The 23,693-nt window shown below is 35.5% G+C and overlaps 1 protein-coding gene across 31 annotated transcripts in view; it reads right to left on the reverse strand.

Moving 5' to 3' along the window:
• The window catches only part of Epb41l2 (erythrocyte membrane protein band 4.1 like 2), a 193,626-nt gene that overhangs the window by 62,920 nt on the left and 107,013 nt on the right, over positions 1–23,693 (reverse strand). For all 31 annotated transcript variants that reach the window (XR_007345684.1, XM_048798299.1, XM_048798295.1 and 28 more), the window contains exons 4-8: positions 16,214–16,318; positions 10,503–10,545; positions 6,285–6,360; positions 2,781–2,999; positions 1,317–1,404 (exon numbers count right to left, since the gene is read on the reverse strand). Coding sequence is in view for 30 of the 31 variants with exons in the window: in XM_048798299.1 (XP_048654256.1) it covers positions 1,317–1,404; positions 2,781–2,999; positions 6,285–6,360; positions 10,503–10,545; positions 16,214–16,318 (531 nt within the window). In the remaining variant the exon portion in view is untranslated. The remainder of the gene's footprint in view (positions 1–1,316; positions 1,405–2,780; positions 3,000–6,284; positions 6,361–10,502; positions 10,546–16,213; positions 16,319–23,693) is intronic.

Genomic DNA, 23,693 nt, shown 5'->3' on the forward strand with positions numbered 1-23,693 from the left:
AAAAAAAAAAAAAAAAAAAACTTTGAAAAAAGTGAAACTTGTAATATGATTCCATTTTTAAAAAGCATGAGAATTCAACTATTCAGAGATGAAAAAAATAAAATGTATCAAAACCTACCTGCTTATTCCTGCATAAAGAGATTTAAGTGATTTTTATTTTCTTCTGATTGCCTCTATTTTCTGTGATAAACATGTATTGCTTTTTAAAATATTTTTAATTTTTTAGTTACAGTGGGACACAATACCTTTATTTTATTTACTTATTTTTATGTGGCGCTAAGGATCAAACCCAGGGCCTCGCCGGTGCTAGGTGAGCACTCTACCACTGAGCCATACCCCAACCCCATATTGCTTTTTTGATAAGAAAAAATACTTTTAAAATAAAGGAAGTTGCTGAGGACAAAAGAGTGCCTTGCAAATATAAAGTATGATTAATAACAAAAAAGTAAGAATTACAAATTTGAAGCCCAGGGAGAAAAGTTATATTTGAGTAGGAGCTTTTCTGGAGATTTCTCAAATCATGTAATCTGGTCTTTCTATGGTACATCTAGAGATTGGCAGGATCCTTTAAAAGCAGGCAACCAGAGGTTCTCTCTCTCAGTGTATTGAATGTATATATTTTGCAAAACCAAACTTGTCTTTGACTTTGTCCATCATTCTCCTCCTAAATTCTCATCACTGTGTGATCATCTAAGCTGGAATCAAGAAGTAGGTAATATTTGTTACCTGTTACTAACTCACCTTATCCTATCACCTGTCTCTATTATTCCATTCTTTTACTACCTCTGAAATTAGACTGAAGGTTTTTCATCACCTGGAGCCTCCCACTTTATTTTCACACAGGGAAAATCCCAAATCTAGGAGGTCTCCTTCACAACCCAGGAGCTTTCTGGAAGGCAGTCATAGCTGTTCTGCTTTTGCCCTTTCATACTTGCTAAGAATTGCACACTCCTTCCTAAACAGAAAAGAGAGGAAGCTGCAATAGTGCAGCATCTGGACTAGCAAAAATTGACTCAGACTAACCAGGGTAAGAGGACAAGGGTGGAAAGGCTGACAAAGTGAGTCTTATGGTAAGTATCAATAAAAGGGTACTAATGAAAGACAAGGAAAAGAAGAAAATACAGGAGAATAAACAATGTCTCCCACAACAATGAACCTCATAATTAATCACCAAAGAAACATTACAAAGACCCTGAAGTGAAGGCTAATATAATATAATAGCCTCTTTCCAAAGCAAGCTAGACTATTCTAACACTGGAACCTTTTCAAAATTTCAGTTAATAGACTGCAGTAAAGCTACTCCTCAATGCATTTACCTTGGCATGATGTAGATCAACACCGTACATGGAAAGCCTCTTTGCATTTTCTAAGAACTGAGAATCAGCTTGTGCTGGAGATAACCCCCTAAGAATGAAAAGAAACAGCATTGTCTTACTGGTAGATGAAAAATAAATGCATTCAAAATGGGGGAAATGATGTGTGATCTTGGAGTGTTTGGGTTAGAGGCAGTAATGCAGCTAAATTTGCCGAGACATGGGGAACAGGTAAGGAGATTCATCTCTGAATCTCTAGCATTTCCTCAAGATTTTCTAATCTTAACTGACTGTCTGCAAGGAGGCACATGTCCATCCTTGTCCTTTTTATCTTAAAATGATGCTTTTGATTATTTCCACTAAGGAAAAAAGCTCTAGGAATAACAGGCACAACATAAGTTAACTGAGAATAAAATATAGTGAATAGACTATTTTTAATTCCTCAGTTTAATTTTGCTAGACTTAATCATAAGACAGACCAGAATTACTTGTATTTGACTTTATACCTATGATAAATAACACATCATATTCTGTCCACACTAATATTATTTTCATTCCAAAATTATTTCCATTCCATCCTATTTCCCCAACTAAACAAGTTTTAAGCTTCTGGCAGACAAAACTAGGTCCCATGAGTCTTCATATTACCCATGGCATTTTAGTACCTGGTACTCTATTGTCTGTTGAATAGAATGCAAATAAAATTCACAAGAAAATATTTAGAGTCAAATACTCTATCATTTTTTTGAAGCAAAGTCATGAATGTGGCCCATTTAAAACTTCTCAGTCTCTTAAAGTTCCTTTCAAATTATTTCACTCACAATTTTAAAACTAGTTTTACAACATAAAACAATTTATAATTTTATAGCTAGAGTTATAAAAACTAGTGTAAATAGCCATTGTCTTTTTGCACATATATATTCTTACTCCAAATGTATATGCTATTAAGTTAAGTAATCCTTACTTAAATTAAAGGGCGACATCTGTGGATCATGGAATCATGGTACACCTTCAGTTACTATTCCTACATCCATCATCACCCACACTTTTACTCAAACCCCAAGGACTCATTATTCCCCGGGCTTTCTTATCAAATACAGTAATAAAAATAATTGAAAGGGAAGAAATGTAAATGCCAACAATATGTGGGTATATTTGCTTCCTGTACATATGCTAAGGGATAAAACTGGGGAAAGAGACAAGAAAATGTCACATGGAAAAGTACATTTTTACCAAAAATAAAGGCAATTTAGTTTCATGCACACAACTCTCATATTATATAGTCATAAAAGCACTGAAAGAATATCTCAAAGGTTACAGGTTGTCTTGATGGGTCTGGGTGACGCTCCAAAAGGAAAAACTGGATAATCCCAGAAACCATGCTCAAATAACCAGCCAGGGTTACAAAGACAAACTATTTAAATCTACCATGGCCAATCTCTCTCTAGCAAGGAGATAACTACAGACCTGTGGGTTTTATGCAGCTCTGCCACCTTCTCTTCCAGTTCCTTAGTCTGTGTAGGGGCAAACTGGAAGTCACTGAGGTCAATACTGCTGTGCTCTTTTGGGTCATAGTCTCCAAGCTCAGCCTGCAATGTGTAGGAGCCCAGGAGGGCATGAGTCACAAATGAGCAGGGCAGGCGGCCAGAGGCAATGTCTTTTCGAAGCTGAAGGCACAAAAAGTATCTGTGAAGAAGAGCAAAGGGTCACAGAAGAATAACTAGTTAACCCTGAAGCACTCATAATTCCTTAAATTCTACTATTTCTTTGAAAATAAATATATACTATATACATTATATTCATATCCACAGCACAAATAGTCCTCTCTGATAAAAAGCCTCACCTTGCTCTTCGGACTTCTAAATTTATAACTTATTTATGGAAGTCTAATTAAGAGGAGAAAAATTCTGAACGGCTGTTCTGGTAAATTCTGGTAAGTTTACAATAACTACTACAATAAAGTTAAAAATTCAATCACTTCAACTGTCTCCTTGGATTTAAAACTTTAATAAAAATGAGCACACTTCCTAAAAGTTGTAAAGATTAATGCAGTATCAAAAAAAAATCGCTGCAGTCTAGTATTTGCAAGAAAAGCTAATTTCACCCACTCTTGACCATCTCTACCCATTTCCTATTAATATCTCATATTCCTTTTTTCCTGAGATGCCTTTAATATCAATTATAATTAAATCTAGTTTGAAGCCTTTACTTGACCACTCATTTAGAAGCAGCTAGCCCAGTAAGTCAGATAGCTGACTTCATGTGACCTTGAGCTAATCTGCTGCTTATAAAATGGGACAAACTCTACCTTCCTTTGAAAGTGAGGGTAAAAATTAAATATTATAAAGAAAATACTTGGCATGGTGCCTGAATCAATAACTAATAGTTATAATAACAAGAGCAATTCTAATGCTTCAAGTGGCTTACTACACAGTTATAAAAGAATCTTTGCTTTCCACTAAATTAACATGAAAAAAACATGTGATACCTATTTTATGGGGATCTTTCTTCTTTTCAGCCCCGCTATCAATTCCTTTTGGTGAGATCATAAAACTGGATTTCTCCTCTCAAATTTCACCTCTTGCTAAGGTCACCTCACCATTGAGCCCTCTGAAATAGATGGCAGGGCCCTCATTCTTGAAGATTTTTTTTTTTTTAAGAGACTATCATTCCTGCTGGCTACTGGCTACCTTTTTTCTGTGATCATGTTTGCCTGGCCAGGTTTTAGAGTCCAAGACTCTTCCTAAGTTCTACCTGACAGGTTCAGGAGTGGTGGCTTCTGGGCAGGTATCTGTTCATGAGTCAGAGACCACATCCCACACCACACAGTTCCAGTTCAGTTACACCTGAATTGCCACCCAAATCTACCACTGGGCAGGGATAGATCATCATTGTGGTCCCACAGTTAGCAAATCAAGTACTCAATAATTTCCTGAAAATAAAAGTCTTCTCATTAGTCCTGCAGTCTGAGTATTTTTATTCATTGTGTAAGTTCTCTTTTTAAGGATGATTATGTTTCCTTGACCTATAGAAAATATGATCACAACTGCACCTACTTTAGAAAACTAAATCTTAAACTATGATACCAGGTTACCCTCAAATTCTTAATCAGTAATACACAGAGCTAGTTCTACACATTTTGTGGTACTTTGAGACCTTAACACAAAGATTTCATCCTGCTGCTTCTTTTTATATTATTGTCACTACTTTTCACACTGGTCCTTTCCTCTGTTTTTAAAGTCTTGAGTCCTAAAAACTTCAAATAAAAATCAGCAAGAGCTAGCACAGAAGATTCTATTATTCCTCCCACCAGACAGGGAGAAATGTTTAAACCCAATTTATATGTAAACCCAAAGTAATGAAGTTACAATCACCAAAGGATTATCATCCCTCAAACAAATTACCGCAAAAAGGAGTGTACAGTTTGGGTCCCAAAGTCGCATTATGTACATTCTTCAAAGGCACTCCCCTGCAGTGAAGCTTCTGTACCCTACACACACCAACCTATCCAGGTTAATGCTTTAAGCAGCTTGCTGTGCAATTACAGAAGCTACTATTTATTATTTACTAGCTGAAGCTACTTTTATCAGAACTAAATTAATAGTAATTAATTTGGTATACTGGTACATTCCTATACAGCAACAAGTAATAAAAAATGAAGAAAAGGCCTGTTATTTTTGTAACATAGAAAAGAAACTTCCACCATTCCTACCTCACATGGATACTACACATTTTAAGCATCTATACAACTTGATGTTCAACAACAACAATAAAAAACTAGGCTAGCAGAGAACATCAAAGGCACAGAACCCAGAGAGATAAGCAGTCTTTCACTAAGACCCTCTTGTTTTCTGAATAGTACAAATGCTATACAATTTTCCTTAGCCATGTAAATAACCTTTTTAAAAATATATAAGAATCATCCCTTTATACTTATTTGCAGGGGGCGATAGTGGGGGGTTGAACCCGGGGCACTTAATGACCAAGCCACATCCCCAGTCCTCTTTTACTTTTTATTTCCAGACAGGGTCTCACTAAGTTGCCAAAGCTGGCTTTGAACTTGTGATCTTCCTGCATCAGCGTGTGTCCAGCCCTTTACACTATTCTTAACAAACCTAAGAAACTTCATCATTTACTACCAATCTAGCAGGGCTAAGATGTCAAGGCACTTGCTGATTCACTGTCCTTAGATGCCACTCTCAGGATCAGTAAATGTTCTCTTGCTCTTGAATGACCCTTTACTTGCAATTTAAGCATACGTTCTTATAGTCCACATAATCTTCAAGGAAATGGAAAGAAAATGGCGATTGCCTTTACATACTGTTAGTTCTATCTGGGGCAGGGAAATAGGGGAGGTAGGAGGACAAACAAAACTACCAGTTCAACTGACTTTTTAAAATAATTTCATTCATTTACCCTTATATCATCTTTATAATAAGAGAGAAGTACACAGGCTCATATAATAAAAACCACCTCAGTATTAAAATCTAAAATACTGAACATCAGTGTCTTTGTAAAAGCATATAATAGAATCTGTTGTGCTAACTGAAGGCCTCAGGGGCACAGCTGAGATCAGACGCTTCCCTAACTTGGGGCCTGGCAGTCTAAAAGTGATTAGGTCTTTAACATTTAGAAGGTAGGGTAGCTTTTGAGGAGGCCAAGAAAACCATTCAGAGATTATGTGGACTGGAAGAACATATATTTAAATTACAAACAAAGTTGCCAGCAATACCATTTTTAAAAGTATTTTATTACTTAAAAGGGAGAACTAAAGAGAAGTAAACAAGATTTTTGCAACTGGCAACATTTCAAAACTATTTAGGAAAGGACCCATTTCCAAGAAAATTTCTAAAACCCAACTTACTAAAACTTTGCTTTAATGTTCAATCCTGAGATTACTACCATGATTCCACAGAGCACAGAAATAAAGGACAGCTCTAAGATTCATTTTAATATGCAAATATAAAATACCTGGTGATATCTTCAGTCAACTGAGAAGGATCAGGAGGATAAAATTTCACATTAAAAGTAAACAGCCAAGGAAGATCTGCAATTATTAAACACCACGGTTATTTACCCAAATACGAGGATAACTATTTAAGATGATACAGCACAGACTCATTTCAGTATAAATCAATTTGTAGAATTGTTTAGAAGAATATCATTTATAAAACCAAAATGAAACAAAAAAATAAAACAAAAATCAATTATATAAATAAACCACTATTAAAGAATAAGTTCACTTTCTCATAAGTGTTTATTAGTATATCAACAAATGTTGTATATGGTGATCCATTACATAAATAATTAAATATAACCTCCATGTAATAGTTCTGAGATGAAATCTGTTTTAACCAGAGGATCTTCAGCAGCAAAATACTCTCCATCCACTTAGAAGGGGGGGAGGGCAGTTTCCCTACATTGCTGGGGGGGGAAGGAGTAGAAGCAATCACAACAACTATTCAGGAAATGATTAAAGATTTAAAGGAAGTGTTCAAAGAGATCCCAAGAAAGGGAAAGCATGGTAAACGGTGAAATACTTTAAGAGAATAAAATTATTTCTCAGTTTTTGTAGAGTAAGCACATATTTTTATATAACATACACTGGGCCATAAAGATTGAGTGTGTTGCCAAGCACAACAGTACATGCCTATAATCCCAGCCACTTGGGAGGCTGAGGTAGGAGGATCGCAACTTCTAGGCTATGCTCAGTAACTTGGTAAGACTGTCAGGAACTCAGTGAGATCCTGTCTCAAGAATAAAAAATAAAAAGCACTGGAGATATAGTTCAGTGGTAAAGTGCCCCTGGGTTCCATCACCAGTATCAAAAGAAGAAAAAAAAAAAAAAAAAAAGAATGCTTGTCAAACAACTATATCATGAAAGTTACTAAAAGTAAAAACATTGCTATTTACACATTAATTTATATTTTGCTATATCACGTTTTGGTTTGATCAGGAGCAATAAAAGGGAAAAGGGAGAAGGCAGACATTTTCTTCCTAAAATGACCCAAATTAATTCCACTAGCCTGAATGTACAATTCAGCTCCAGGATCATAGCATTTTCCAACAAAAACAGGAAAAGTTTTCTCTCTGTGTATAATTTATTTGAGGCCCTCAAAGGACTTTTAATTTATGGACTTGAAAATTTTTTTAATTCCATTCTCTTGTTCAACATATTCTATTGTCCTCTGTCATCATTAGCACATTATCTTCTCTCTCACTCAATGGCTACTACATATATACGTTACTTCTGTTAGATTTTGGCTCAATACATCGTTATTCCACTAATAAAATCAATCCTGCTGAACTCCAGAAACAGATTTCAGTTCTGCTTTACACATTTAAAACACGGTAAATTAATGTAATCTTCATAAATATGAAGAAACATGATGTTCCAATGCCTATAGCGCTGTGTCAAACACAGTCCACACATTATGCACATGCACTTTTCTGAGGTGACTGCTAATCCATAATCAAGCAAAGTCATCACTGGATTATCTTTTCTTAATAGTCCCTTGTTTATTTGTTTTCTGGGTATTAACATTAACATATGCTTGCCTGGATATGACTACAGGCATGTTTCTATTAAACTTATATTTGAGGATATACTTCCAAAACCCATGAATACTCAATTTATTTTAATTGAAAAAATTGTACATTTCTATGGTGTACAATATATTTGAAATGTATGTACATTGTGGAATGGCCAAATCAATTCAATTAACATATATATATAACCTCATATAATTATATTTTATGGTAAGAAAACCTGAAAATCACCAATAATAAATTAAGTTAAATTTTAATTCAACTATGAATTACTCTGGTTTTACTAGCTACACATATACAGTTCAGCTAATTATGGATTATTTATATATATTAGTCACCTATAGGCCTTACATATATAGGCTTCTTTGTATACATTTGAGAAAATAAAGTTTGTTTATTTTTGCTTTTGTTTTGGGGGGATAGCCAGAGATTAAACTCAGGGATATTTGACCACTGAGCTACATCCCCAGCCCTATTTTGTATTTTATTTAGAGACAGGGTTTTGGTGAGTTGCTTAGCGCCTCAATTTTGCTGAGGCTGGCTTTGAACTTTCAATTTTCCTGCCTAAGCCTCCCTCGCCACGCGGCCACACCCATGGAGAAAAAGATTTTTTTAAAGGTAAAATTTAAATAAGAATCAATAAGTTTTTGGTTGTCAAAAGTAACCCAAAGATTAATATTTATCTTTTCAAACAGCCTGTTAACTGTAAAGGAACAATAAAATCATCATAGAGACTGGGCTAATAGAACAAGTTGAAAGAAGAGTTCTTTCGCCCATCTTAACACAGGAAGAAAGAGGTCAATAAATAATCAACATAGGAACATGATTCATAATCAGGACAAGTCTTACACTCTAAAAGTTTTCCAAAGACTTTTTCTGGAAAGTTTCTTTCAAAAATTTTGAAACTTTTTGAAAGTTTTCTTTCAAAAGATTACCAACAAGTAATATCTATGACTCTAAAATAGTGATACACACATAATCAAATGAGACCCAAAATAGGCATCAACTCAATGGAACATCAATCATATTTCAAAGACTGTCCTTTTTCTGTCTGGGTCACCTGACAGGTTGGGTTTCAAAGAAAGTGGAAGAACCAAGCATCTATATCTTCTGAACTCTGAACTTTACAGAGCATGAAACAACTGCAGTACAGTTTCTTCCATGATATCAGTGTAAATTTATCTACTTATTCCTCCCCTCCTTTCCATCATGAAACAAACACAAATGGGTAAAACATCAAGATAATACATTAAAAACAGAGAAAAGGAGAGAGGAAATGAATGTAAAAAAAGCCAGGAACAATAGTCAAAAGACAGAGTGGCCAACCATGCCAGAGAGCCTAGGACTGTTCCAGTTTTAGCATCAAAAGTCCCACATTCTAGGGCACACCTCAGTATTGGCAAGTCAGGAACTCTAACCAAAGACATTTTTTTTAATGAAAAATAAAGGCTATAAATATATCTGTCTAAAAAAGGGAGACAAAATGAGGGCAATAAGGTTCAAATGTAAAAAAAAAATACAGAAAGAAATGATAGGAAGACTAACAATTAGGAGTGAGAAAGAAAATAAATACGGAGACAGAGGTAGATGGAAAGGGCAAGATGGGAAGCATAGATTTGTTCCTGGGTTTTGACATGAAATAATAAATAAGTAGGGATGTATAATCAATAGTGCAGGTTACTTTGCAGTTAGTTTTCAAGAAAACAGCTTCTCCCTGGAGAGCTCTGGGGCCCAAAGTCTTAGAAGGGCTATAAGGCATTTACCACTCTTCACATTTTGTTCTCCAGTCTAAAACATTCCAGCTACTCACGATTCCTTGCCTTCTCTGCTCAGTCATTCACAGACCCTGAAGTAAACCAAGTATCCAAATGCCCTATCAGAGATTTCTCTGTGGTGCTAATATTTCTTGGCACAGCTATCACAAGCAAAGCAATTTTCCGAGCACAGCCTCAAGGGAGCTGAGGCTGGTTAGAGTGGGCATTGGAAGTCATCTGGGGATTCCACAGTGAAAAAAAAGGGGCAGTGGGAAGACAGGAACAAGCAGGCCTAACCACAAACCCAGACAGAAAGAGCACTTAAGTGCCTTGGGCTGTGGAATGGAGGGAGCAAGCAAGAGGCAATGACTCAGAGAACTGAAAAGATGGTCCTGACTGACTTTCACCCCTGAAATCCTCACTCCAGTGCACCTAGGAATATGTGCCTGTATGCCTCTGGGGCTTCCGATATGCTTACCATTAAACCACACACTTCCAAAATGCAATGGACAAGGCAATAGTATCAGGTCTATCTACAGTAAACCTTCCCAAAGTGAAATTTGCAGAAAAACAGCCTCTCATTCTTTCCCAGAAATAAAGGGTGAGATGTTGCCTTATACTGGTAAACACTGAAATGGTATGTGCAAGAATGTTCATCTGTAGCCTCCTGAAAGGTAGGAGTTCTAAGCCAAAGACAAAATAAACAGTCACAATTCTACAAATATATCATTAACATTGCCTTCTAAGATGGTATAAAATAGAACTCAACATTCTATTCCGTCTTATTATTCCAATCTGAATCCCTATAAATTTTATTAAAGATGGAAAGAGATAGATAGAAAGATTTAACTTAATAACTTCAAAGTATGATTATTTAAATACTCACTTCGCAGTTGTCTCTTTATTTCTTTTGCAGGATCTAGCCAGTTCTGCAGAAGGGAGGAAAAAGGATTAATTATGCATAAGAAATTTCCCAGAAATCAAAATGGAATAGTTTACAATTCACAACTTAAGTACAAAAACATCTTAAAATATTTTAATTCAAAGCAGGTTTCACCTACTAGCATTCCCTTGGGCTAACTACTGATTTGGTTTTGTGTGTGTGTGTTAGAAACATAATCTTTAAATACTTTTAAAGTGAATTCCAGGAGTCTCACACTCTTGGATCTGAAAACATTTATTCAAATAATGAGAAATAATTTATGTACATGTAAACTTTACAGAATTAACAGCAAATAGCCCATGTGGACACAATCACCTCAACTTCTAAAGCCAGGGCCTCCTTTAGCCTCATCTCCCCTGCAACTGTACCATGTTAATGAGAAATATCACCAGATTAGAAACAATATTTTCCTTCCTGGCCTTCATATAACATCCTTTCTTCTTTTAAACTTCATTCAAAGTTGGAAATTGAAATCATAAGGAACTCACTTTCATTTGCCCCTCACTTCTGCTCTTTGAGAAAGTTGACAGAAAAGGACAGAAAACCACTACAATACCATAAAGTAAAAAAGATCAAATTTGAACCACCAGGTTCAAATCTCTTGGACACGAAATGTTTCAAAGCTGTAAGCAAAAGATCCTTGCAAAAATTTTTAAAGATATATTTTATTTACATTTTATGTCTCCCACCCTATTCTGAAGTCATTATTGAAGTTCATTTACCTTACTAATATACAAAGTACATTTTTCAGATATAATAAATTACATTTAACATCTGTGCTTAAACAGATTTTTATTCAGATATATAAGGCAAACAAAATGCTTATTATGACTTAGGAAATAAAAAAACTACTGTCTTAGAAATATTTTGAAATGGTACAACAGAACATGACCTTTCACTGTTAAAAATAATTACAGTAGTATACTTTAAAAGCAGAACTGTGTAAACCCCCTCAGATTTTACTGCACTGTTCATGGCCAGCACTCCAAGCAGCAAGGACCCAAGGTGTACATGGCTCTGCTCTAACAGTGGTGATATTCAAATCTCTCAATAAAGAGCCACTACAGCATGGTCTAGTTTCATATTATTGGTGTCCCAGCTGTATGGACTATTGATAGGAAGGGCCAGTGGGACCTTCTAATGGTACCTCCAGTGCCATGTTAGGGAGTAGCTCTAATTCTCCCAAGAAAAGAGCCTGGCACTCAGCTTCCATGCCCTGCAGCTGCTGTCCCACACAACAGCTGGCTTACAAATGCCAGCTATGATGAGTGCCCCAAAATGAGAAAAACACATCATTCAACTTCTAGCCCAGACTGGACTGAGTCCGAGGGAGAGGTGTGGGAGGGTCAATTGTGTGGCACTTTTATCCAAGAAAGCAACAATCATACCAAGAAAAACTGAAGCAGAGACGACTGGTGCCAAATTGAAAAGAAAAAATAAATTCCTCAGACCATTAACAAAGATGAGGAGAAAAAGCAGAGAGAAAACTTCTGGTCTTGAAGACAGATCCTCCCATATCTCCAGTCTCATTAAATGTGAGTTGATATAGAGATGTGTGTGACAGAACAGCAAAACATTTCTGTGTCCCACAGAAGACAGCAAAGGCAGCATAGCATTTTGGACCTCCAAGAACTAACCCTGTGCCTCAGCCATCTGACTCTCACCAAAAATCAGGGGTCTACTTAGATATAAATATAAGAACTACATGGACCTGGAATCCTATTTATAAAAGAATAGCACGTTGCATGATGCCACATAATGTATACTTGACTTTGGAAAATGTTAAAGAGTTTTCAACAGACATTAAAAAGTTCTAATGCTAACAGTGACACATGTTCATGCTTAATGAACTGAAGGGCTTCCAACTCAGCATCTCAACCATAGAAGATACTGAAACTAAAAGAAAGTTTAGATATTTTCTCCATGGAAATTTTTCATATGCAATAATCGTGGTTTTGCCTAACCTTAACTTTACAACAGGTTGAAATAAGATCTGAAACTTCTGCAGATACAGATACAGATAATACTCAGCATGAAAAAGAAACAAACTAGCTGGGGGTACAGTTCAGTGGTAGAGCATGTGCTTTAGTAGCACAGACAGGGCCCTGGGTTCAATTGTCAGTATTAAAAAGAGAAAGAGAAGCTTACATCCTTGTATCCTATTGTTGAAACTGAATGGGGTTCTAACAAAGCAGAATTGACTAAGCTTAGTTTAAGAGTAACAATTTTTCTGGGGGAAAAAAAAAGGTCACCATACAAATCTTTACTGGAAGAATAAAAGTTCTTTTGCCTAGATCTTTTAAATACTGGATTTTGTCTATATAAGCATGAAAGAATTTTTTAAATTACACAATACATAAGTTATAAAAGTTAATTAATTATATATGAAAAAATTAAATGCCCTGATAATTACATTTGAACACTGATTTTCTAAAAACTAAATGTCTCTGAAAGATACCCTACCTCTTTATTTCCCCAACATTCTTGATTTAAAACCTAGGTACAAAGTGTGCATTTAATACAAAGCAATTTCATCATACATTTCATAAGAGAAATTACAAAGTAAAATAAGAAATTCTGAATTCCTAATTTAGCACTGGCATCTTTTTGTCAATAAGAATGCTAAAGTAAACCCACCTAAGCTTATCCTTATCTTATTCTCTGCCTTAATGACCTTAACCCATTTAGTCCCAAGTTTTCAATTCTAGGAATATTTCAAGAAAAATTATACAAGTACATCAAAAGCTTGTATATCCTTTTTATATTTTGTTTGAGAAAATGCTGAGTATAGGAGTGAAGAATAAAAGTTGTACCCTAGGGAGGAAGCCCTTTTTTCTGTTAGATAGTGACTATAGTCAGTGTGACCATTATATTTTTATATTTACATGAAATACTTTTTCAAATGTTCTAATCATTCACCTATTTCTTTTCTCAAAAGGAGAGAATTATAAAAACATAATATTTGTTTCAGAAGTTATCATAAGTGGCATATTTATTGCTTAACTTCTTAAGTTTTTATAGGTGCTCATCATTTGGGATGATGAGACTTGATTAATTAACCCCTTGGCTTCAGCTATCCCTTTCTATAGTCAAATCCTGCTTATTGTTACCACACAATTCTCAACTTCGTTAGACTTCATCATCCCACTGTCAGATGCAATCATAAAGTAATGAGATGATAGAGGGACTATCAAAATTTCCCTTAAGTTGGAGGAAGGAGGGTAGTAGTGAAAGGCAAAGAAAACCTCACCGTGTAGGATTCATAAGGTGGCTCTTAAGGAAGGGTAGGCACTCAGAAAAGAAATGGAAAGGACATTCCAATGTTAAGAATAGTATATTCAAGTAGATATAGTATATACCAGAGTGATGCTCCTTTTCAAAGAATTTGGTATGCACTCAATGTGGATTTCCTGTAAGAGATTACTGGGAATTAGCTCAAGCAGATTGAGGTCATGTGACCAAGAGCCATATAAACCACACTAAGGGGTTTTAGAGACTGTATCCATTAAATGGTTCTAAGCCAGGAAATACCAGGATTATAGGGGCCTAGGCCTGGGCAGTTAGTCCAATTAGGAGAAATAAATTACTCAAAACAAGAGGTATCAGAGGCCTAAACCAAAGCAAAATCTGTGGACAAAGAGAACAGGAGAAGGATGCTAGCAAGTAGGAAAGAGGCCCTATTGACTGATAAGGAATGGAAGGCAGTAAGGAATTAGGAGGACTCTAGAACAACTCTTCAAGGAATAGATGATATTTAAGAGGAAGATGACCACTTTACTTTTAAACAATTGAGTGTAGTATCCAGTAGACTAGTAAGTATATGGGTATGAAATTCAGATGTAAGATATAGACTAGATACATTTAGTGTGAATTATCAAATCATACTCTCTAAATAGTATTTCTTCTTATGCAAAACTAGTGCTCCAGAAATACTAGATTTCTTAATGTAGTATATCCCATTTTTACTAACATGCTATTCTTCATATTTTACAAAATACTGAACTGTCTCCCTACTTTACAAAGATTAATTACTCCACTGAATCCACCAATATATAACCTAAAAATCAATAAAGTAGATAATAATAGCCAAATTCCTACCACTTTCTCTCTTAGATTTGAGGGCCAACAAATGAGCCCATGATTGGAAACATTATCAAGACCACCTTATAATTTATAGTCTTAAAAGAGCACCAAGTTTATTTAGACACATGGATTACTACTTCTGCAGAAGACTTCTAAACATAGATCTAATAAGTACACTCACATACTATTTAGCAGGCAGGCATACAATTTAATTGTCTTTAGTCTAAACATAGAATTAAACTACAAATTAGGTATCAGTGATTTAAAACAATGCAAGTTGAAAAAATTTAAATTATTACCCTTAGCATACCATATTTTATTAGTGGAACATGTAAATACAAACAAAGATTGTACATAATAAGCAAATAACAAAATTCACATTTATGTTCCTCTAATGACTGTTCTGTTCTGACGACTGTGGTTTGAATCTTAGATATTTACACAGTAATCCCTTTCACTGTGACCAAGTGCTCTGAGCATCCTCGGACATAATGGTCACACTGACTATAGTCACTATCTAACAGAAAAAAGGGCTTCCTCCCTAGGGTACAACTTTTATTCTTCACTCCTATACTCAGCATTTTCTCAACCAAAGTAAATCCCAAGACTCAAAGTAAAGTAGGAGTAAAGAGAAAAATTTATTTATCTACTGTAAGACTACAGGTTAATTCTGGTTCTGCCAGGACTATTTAATATTTTCCTCTTTAGTTCACTTATGAAATTTTGAAGTACTGAAGTTCCCTGGAATTAGCATTAAGCATCAGATCACCATGATGCTCTTGCTTAGTGTCTTGGGAAACTCCTGGAGCAAAAACCCATCTCAATCAACTCCCAGTATATCAGGCAGATGTCTAGAGTCTTCAATGGCTAGTCAAACCTACTACCCTAAGCAGGCTGGCCCCTACCTCCTTATTTGTCTCCAATGGCCCAACAAGAGCACCTTACCTCTCACACACCTGCTATAGCAGGAGCCAACATTCTCTCCTGAACTTCCCCAACAAGCACACTCAGGCACTCTTCTCCTGGCATTCCTTTCACTACATCTCCTCCACATTTCTGGCTTACCTAATACCTAGCATGCAGGTGACTGCATACCTATATGTGGAAAATATGAATGGATTTGATCAGCCTCTATGCTTACCACCAAAATCTAGGAATATGGCATGACTGAGATAATACCATTTTTTTAAAAGTCCTTACTTTATGCTAGAACATCAATTTTCCCAACACTGAAAATCTTTTACTTCAATATATGTATTTTTCAAATACGTTCTCCCCAAGTTTTTACATGGATTCAAAAAATAAAATTTTAAGATAACTTTAAAATCAGTTCACTCTCAAATAATTAACATAGGACAAAATGTTCAACTGTGTCTGCTCATGATATAAATGCAAAGAGCACACACACCTAAGCTAAAAAGTTGTAGGTGGTTCTCTAACAAGATCATTTTTATATATTTACCAAATTTTTATAATAAATATAAAATACACTATAATAAACACTAAGTTACTTTAAAACTAAAGGAAAAATACAGTGTTTTCTAAAAGGAAATAAAGTTGAAATCACTTACTTTCTGCTCAGTGTTTTCCTGAAACAAAAGTCCAAAGTAATCCTTCTCCAAAAGATTGAGATGTTCGCATACCTTGTCAATTAACACCTGTCCCTTAGCACGTTTCTGGAGAATTTAAAAAAAAAAAAAAAAAAAAAGAAAGAAAGAATCTTTACTTTTCAAGTAATAAAGATTTCACAGTATTTAAGGGCATGAGATCAGATGCATGATTTACTATAAGTTAAAACAAACATTTGTTTTCTAAATATTTCAACAATATAAAAAGTGACTTATTTTTTTACTTTATAGTCTTTCCATCACGCAATGTATGAATTAAAAAATAAAAATATGAACCAGGTATGGTGGTGCGTGCCTATACTCCCAGTTACTTCAAAAGCTGAGGCAGGAGGATCTCGTGATCCTCAAAGAAAGCCTCAGCAACGGTGAGGCGCCAAGCAACTCAGCGAGACCCTGTTTCTAAATAAAATACAAAAAATAGGGCTGGGGTGTGGCTCAGTGGTTGAGTGCCCCTCAGTTCAATCCCTGGCAAATAAATAAATAATCAAATTCCCTTTGCTTTATTGCTACTCTATTATATAAACATGAAAAGGACTAAAACAGTAAAATGCTCAGAGTTCCTAAAATCAGTATAAAAATTTGTTCAAAGTGTTTCCCTTGATACCTAAAGATGATCATCACATGTCTACAAAGTATACTATCCCCAAGAAAATCATTTATCCCTATCACTAAATGTAACCTATTTATCCCAACAGCTCTTGTTTGAATTTTTAGTCATGCTCCTTGACATTTCTGCAAGGTTTTCAATATAAGCTATGCCTCTGTATACAATTGTCTAGAGAATAATATGGTATTCACTCTTTTTTTTTTTTTTTTTTTTGGTAGTTATAGATAGACAGCATACCTTTATTTTATGTGGTGGTAAGGACAGAACCCAGCACCTCACGTGTGCCAAGCAAGCACTCTGCCACTGAGCTATCGCCCCAACCTGGTACCAGGGATAATAAAACAACTGCTTCTGAGGATTTAACATATTTTTGCCTTGAATAGATTTTTTTTTTTAATTTAAGAATCTACTGTCAACAGATGCAAAAGGCTTTGAAAGCCTCAGAAGAAAAGCTCATTGTCTGATTTGTGGCAAAACATAAAGTGGTGACTCATTTCCAGTGAAGATGCACACCCCTGGAACACCCCAACTGCGATGTCAGGCAAGACACATGCCTACTCCCGGATGTACTACTAAGCCATCACTGGACTGCTAGTGGAAAAAAAAAAAAAACAAGCTATCAGACTTTTCCCTCAAAACAAATGCCCTTCACTATAAAATGTACACTTGTTAGCTCATCCAGTGTGTAAAAATTTATGTTCCCCATACATATATATCTTGAGAAGGAGAATATGGTACTTCTAGTATTAAAACTTTTATAGTTGTATTTCTTTTAAATATTAGAATTACAAAAAAAGTAAAGGGAAGAAGGAAAAAGCACATAAATTATGTTATTTTAACATAATTTGCAATGTACTATATATACATCACTACAAACCACAATGAGGATTTAATAGTTAACTATGAAGTCTGTTTAAGATGGCTATGCGCTTATGTCAATATGTTTAAAGTACATACAAATAGGCTGTAAAGGATAAGAATACTGGATACTGTGGGCTTAATACTAAAGTTTAAATATATCTTTATTACTTACAAGCTATATGATTCATGGCAAGACCCTTCTATTGGCCTTAGTTTTGCACATCTGTGAAATGGGGATAACAGAACCTACTGCAAGGAGTGGCAAGTACTAAATTTAAGTCATAATATATAACAACTGGTTATGATGCTATTTGAAATTAAGGTAAAAAGAATATTTAAGACAACTCAATGTTTATAAAAGCATACCTCAGTTCAAAAAGAAAACACATTCCAATTGTGGCTTAAAGTCATTTTTTATTAATAAGTCATATCTTCTCCCTAGTTTCCATTTCAAAAAGATGACAGAATTCCCCTAACTGACAAGAAAGAAAATATCAGAAAGTTCATCACCGATACGGCATTAGAATCAGCTGGGCAGTAAGACACCAGCACCACCATAGAGGCTGGCATGAAACCAGGTCCCTCTGTCATTCAACGTTTTGTAGTATCTTCTACTATTGGACAAGTATAACAATGGGGAAGCGACTTAATCTCCTCAGCTGTAAAACTCAGATAAGAACTAACTCACAGCTCACTGTGAGAATCAAATTAGCCCAATGAGACAGGATATATCAAAGTACCTTAATTGGTCATAGCCAAATTCTGATCCCAACTTTTGTCTCACTAGCTCACACCTATCAAACATCAAAATATCTTCCAGGTGCTCACACTGTTCCTCTGCCACTCTCCTTCTGTCTCCAAGAAATACTTATTTAAAACACTTGATGAGGGCTGGGGTTGTGGCTCAGCAGTAGAGCACTCGCCTACCATGCGTAAGGCGTTGGGTTTGATCCCCAGCACCACATAAAAATAAAGACATTGTGTTCACCTGTAACTAAAAAATAAATATTTTTTAAATAAAATAAAACATTTGATGAGATCCTGTCTACATGGACTTATCACTTGAGCTTCCCTTCAGCATCTCACTTCTAAGACCAAATGCAACAATTAGGCACATGCAGAAAGATGTGTGTACCAAGTGCTGTGGAAACACTAATGGAATAAGTAACTGAGAAAAAACACAGCTTCACCAAGAATATGAGACTGGAAGTGAGTCTTAAAAAAGAAAATGATTTTATGGGGTAGAGGACACGGATATTTATAAGAACTTTTTGCGTCGGATACTTATCGAGCTTGACATAGTCAATTTCTGTTCAAAAGATTTTGGGGGGGTACACTAAGATGAAAAAATGAAATCATCCATAATGAACAAGCAATGCAATACTGACTGCTAGCTACACTCAGATAATGATGAAGGCTTGTCAAGCTAAAATGTCAACATATTGATCTAGCATCTAATGCATGTCGTTTTTCTATGTTGACAGTGAAGAAATAATGAGGAGGAAAACATACATGGTTTCAGGAAATTTATATTCAACTGGCAGACACAAATAAACTAGGAAACAAAACAAAACAAAATAGCCTTATTTATCTACCACTCTGGAAATAACTAGGGTCCTGATCCAACTAGTCCAAAGAAAACTCACCAATGGCCTATGTGGCAGCCTGATACAAGAGCTCTATCCAATGAGAATGTCTTATTCTGGGGATAAGGATCACAGGTACAATCACATCTTCTATGAGGGAGTTTAAGTAAAAGATACACACACACACACACACACACACACACACACACATATCAAGGAGTAAGCAGAGTGCTACAAACAGAGGGAGAGGCAGTGAAAAGGCACTCAGCAGAAACCAAAGATTCCAGAAGACCAATCATTTCACCGGTCTCACTGTTCCCATGAAATGCAGCAGTCTGGCTGGGCACAATTCAGGAGCCACTTGTCAAAAGAAACGAACTTTATTTTTAGAACACACACACCAAACCACACAGCTCCTCAGGAAAACCTTCAGAGCCCAACTGCCACCACCAGCTTCCCACAAGCCTCTCAACCTCCCCCCCTCCTCCTGCTCTTGAGGCCGATTGGCTGGGTCGGATGGGTGGAGCCAAAAAGTCCCCCAATGAGCAGCTCCATGGTCTGAAAGGGGGGAGGGGCCCAATGAGCATCACCACAGAGGAGCCAATCAGTTGGCAGCTAGAAGTTGCTGGGGCCGCTGTGAGCCAATCATCAGCTGGCAGCTGGAAGTTTGCTGGGGCCCCTTCTGGCTGTGGCTCTCAACAACCAATCATTTCACCGGTCTCACTGTTCCCATGAAATGCTTCACAAACGCATACCCCCCACCTCCAAAAAGAGCCATGGAGTAGAACAAGGAAAATTCTGGTTACTGCATATGAGTACTAAGCATCAAGTCCTATTCACTTATTCAATACTCTGAGAAGTTCTGCAGTGGGAAAGAAGAAGAAGAAGAAAAAAAAAAAAAAAAAAACCACCTTTTTGTCTTATTCAACGTGGTTCTTCCAAAAATTTTTCACTAAAGAGCCTACTGTATTTTTTTAATATAGTATTCAGTCCACAATTTAATTAGACTAATTTAGTCCACAACAGAATGACCAAACCTTCAAGAAATGAGGTAGAGAATCATCATCATCTGGCCTTCAGGCAGAGTTGAAAAACAGTATTAACATTACCTGCTTGATTTAAAAATGTCAAAAGAGAATTCAGTTTAAACTGGCATAAGACTAAATGTGCCCAGTTGCCTGGCAGAATCAAATAGTTCCCACAGGCAAAGTACCAATAAATATAAGCACAACTCACAAAGCACACAAGGAAACCTACCACCATTATTTAGAGTTAGACACAGTATCAGAATCAGATCTTCAGAAATCATCAAGTATTAAAAAAAAAAAAAAAAGAAAGAGAAGTAGTTTCATCTGTTTAAAGCAGTTAAAAGGATATTTTAAAGTATTACTAAGGAAAAGGTGACTGTCAAAAAGCAAATTTTTAAAAGAATCAAATTAAACATCTATAAATAACTATAATAACAATATAATAATCCAAAAGAGAGTATGACAGCATTGAAGAGAAAACCAGTAAACTAGAAGACAGATCTCAAATGTAGGGAAAAGCAGGGCAGGGATATGAAAAGAACTTCATAGATATGGAAGGTAGAATAAGAAGATCTGTAGATATTTTACTAGTCCTAAAAGAAGACAATAGAGCAATAAGGGAGAGGTAATATTAGAAGACAGAATGGCTAATAAAAACATAAGCCTTAAAAATCAAGGAAACACAATAGATTTCTAGTGAGACAAGAAAATAAAATCCATAACCTACAATCATTTTTCTTTTACTAATTATTTGTACTCATTAATATCAAAAGATTTTGACATGCACTGTTAAAAGCTAGGAGAAATAGGGGTTGTGGCTCAGCGGTAAAGCGCTCACCTGGCACATGTGAGGTCCTGGATTAGATCCTCAGTACCACATAAAAATAAACAATTTTTTAAAAACACGATTAGAAATTTTTTTAAAAAGCCATCAGAGCAAGAGGGAAAGAAATATGAAGCAGGGAATTAAAAAGGAGTGAAAAAAAGAAAATCCAGAAGTTACTCCTAAGAAACCCAAAATGATTCTGCTTTGGAAGCTAATACAAAAAGGCCAAAAAATATGTAACATATTTCTTCTTAACAATTTTCAGGAGACACAGTAATTACTACACATTAATGCCCCAAGTTATTATATTTTATAGTATTAATCTGCACCCAAACTTGCTTGAGTATGCTTAGGCAGCAACAACATCCAGAAGCTCAAAACTTTTTTGGCCTTCACACCCTTCACAAACATATTCCACATATTATAATGTGCATTTGAGGGGAAAGAACAAGATGCAGCTGGCAATGGTGGTACATGGTGGGGCATGCAAAGTAAAACGGTTCCTCCTCCCCTCTCAGATCTGGTAGTTATCATCCTTCCATTCTCAACAACACAGAAGAAAGAACTGCAAGTAGAATCCCTGTCCTAGGTGCAACCACCTGTGCCAACTCTTAATGACCACACAAGTTAAGTAACTTCTCCATGACTCAAGTTTCTTTTCTTTAACACAAAAATACTCACTCTTCATGACAGTAGTAAGAGAATAAAGTGTCTTTAAAGTCCTTAATAAAGAGTTTGACACATTTCATAGATTCACTAAAAACCTGCTGAAATCATGGAACCTTTCTGAGCTGCTCCAAAAATAACTGATGTTAAATATGATTCTATCAAAGGTGTCAGTTATTTAACGCAATTGCCTAATTCCAAGAAATAAGGTTACAGAGAATTTAACTTATCTTTCATTCTGACTTTCTAAACTTCTTTTAAATAAATTATCATTTGTGTTATCCATAAATGTTAGTATTCTATAGTTCTATCCAGGAAGACAATTTTCTCTTATTATCATTGTTTTTTTTTTCTTACAAAAGCAACAACCTTACTTCTTTGCATAAAATAATTACAAATATACATTTTTTAACCAAGCAAAAGATGCAGATATATGCAGTGGGGTTTTTCAGTCTATATGCATCTTTTGCTTTACAACTTGTTTCAAAGATACAAGTATATATTGCCAGTTCATTAGCTGTCATAGCATTCTGGGGGCAGTGACCCCAGAAAAAGAAAAACATTCACTTACCAAGATGTATCCTAAATTCCTTTTTTTTATTCTGATTCATTTCCAAGTGTCAAAATTCTACCTCTTCTTTTAGACAAATTCTGAAAATTCTCCTTCCCTATGAAAGCTATTCTAATATCTCCATATCATTCATTTTTCTGCTTAACCAGTTTTTCAAAGTATATTATATGCCACAGTAGAATCCATTATTCTGTATAATTAAAATCCAATAATAAAAAAGATGTAAAAATAATGAAATGCAATTAAAAAAGAAAAAAGAATTTTACTCCATGTGTGGTACTCTAATATCCTACTCCTTTTGATTTTAATTACTTTTGGTGACTAAGTTCTTTAATTGTATCTTATTTCAATGCTTCCTACAACACCAACTCATTGATTAACTAGCTCACCATTAGGCCAATGGGTATCTATTGGACAAAATGGCTCAGAGTCATTAAGGTCAGCCAAACAATTAGCAAGGTAGGGTCTAGAATTGCTCCAGTCATACACAACCTCCTGGATCCTAATTCATGGAGATTCAAGAAACACATTGCCAGGCTGGGGTCATGGCTCAATGGCAGAGCACTTGCCTCAGACATATGAGGTACTCGGTTCGATCTTCAGCACCACATAAAAATAAATAAACAAAATAAAGATATTGTGACCATGTATAACTAAAAACATATTTAAAAACAAAAAGATCCAACAAACAAAAAAGAAAGAAACACACTGCCAACTAAACTCTGGGAGAAGACCAGCACAAATCTGCAAATTGTACACTGTATATAAACTCTTCCTTAGTATGTCAGAGCATTTTCAAATATTTGGGTATGGGGGCAATTAGAAGAATGACATAAGCAGAAAAGCCAATCTGTCCCTTTCTCCTCTCAGAGCAGGCCATGTCCTTCCTTTATGCAGAAACAGCAGTGGGGTTTTTCAGTTTTTATGCATTCCTTCACTAAGACATCAATTTCACTATTATTTTTTCATGCCATCTGAAGCATGTCTTTGCTTTATAGCTGTTCTTACAGTAGAAACTTTACAGAGAACAAACTATCTCTGTTCTATTAATCTAGCACTAAGTTCATTAAATAAAAAACATACTATACCTTGTATATTAATTGCAAACAAGCTTAGCAATGTATTTTGCCATCTGCCTCTCCCTAACCCAGCTTATGCCATTGGCCAGCAACACAAAAATCAGTAAGTTGGGGTGAGGAGTACTCTGATCTACTTTCCAAGTACCAAGTATTTCTCTCCCCGCCCCACTCTTTTTTTTTTTTTTTTTTTTTTTTTTTT

This window comes from Marmota marmota, unplaced genomic scaffold, assembly GCF_001458135.2.
Source record: "Marmota marmota marmota unplaced genomic scaffold, marMar, whole genome shotgun sequence".
Lineage (NCBI taxonomy): Eukaryota > Metazoa > Chordata > Mammalia > Rodentia > Sciuridae > Marmota > Marmota marmota.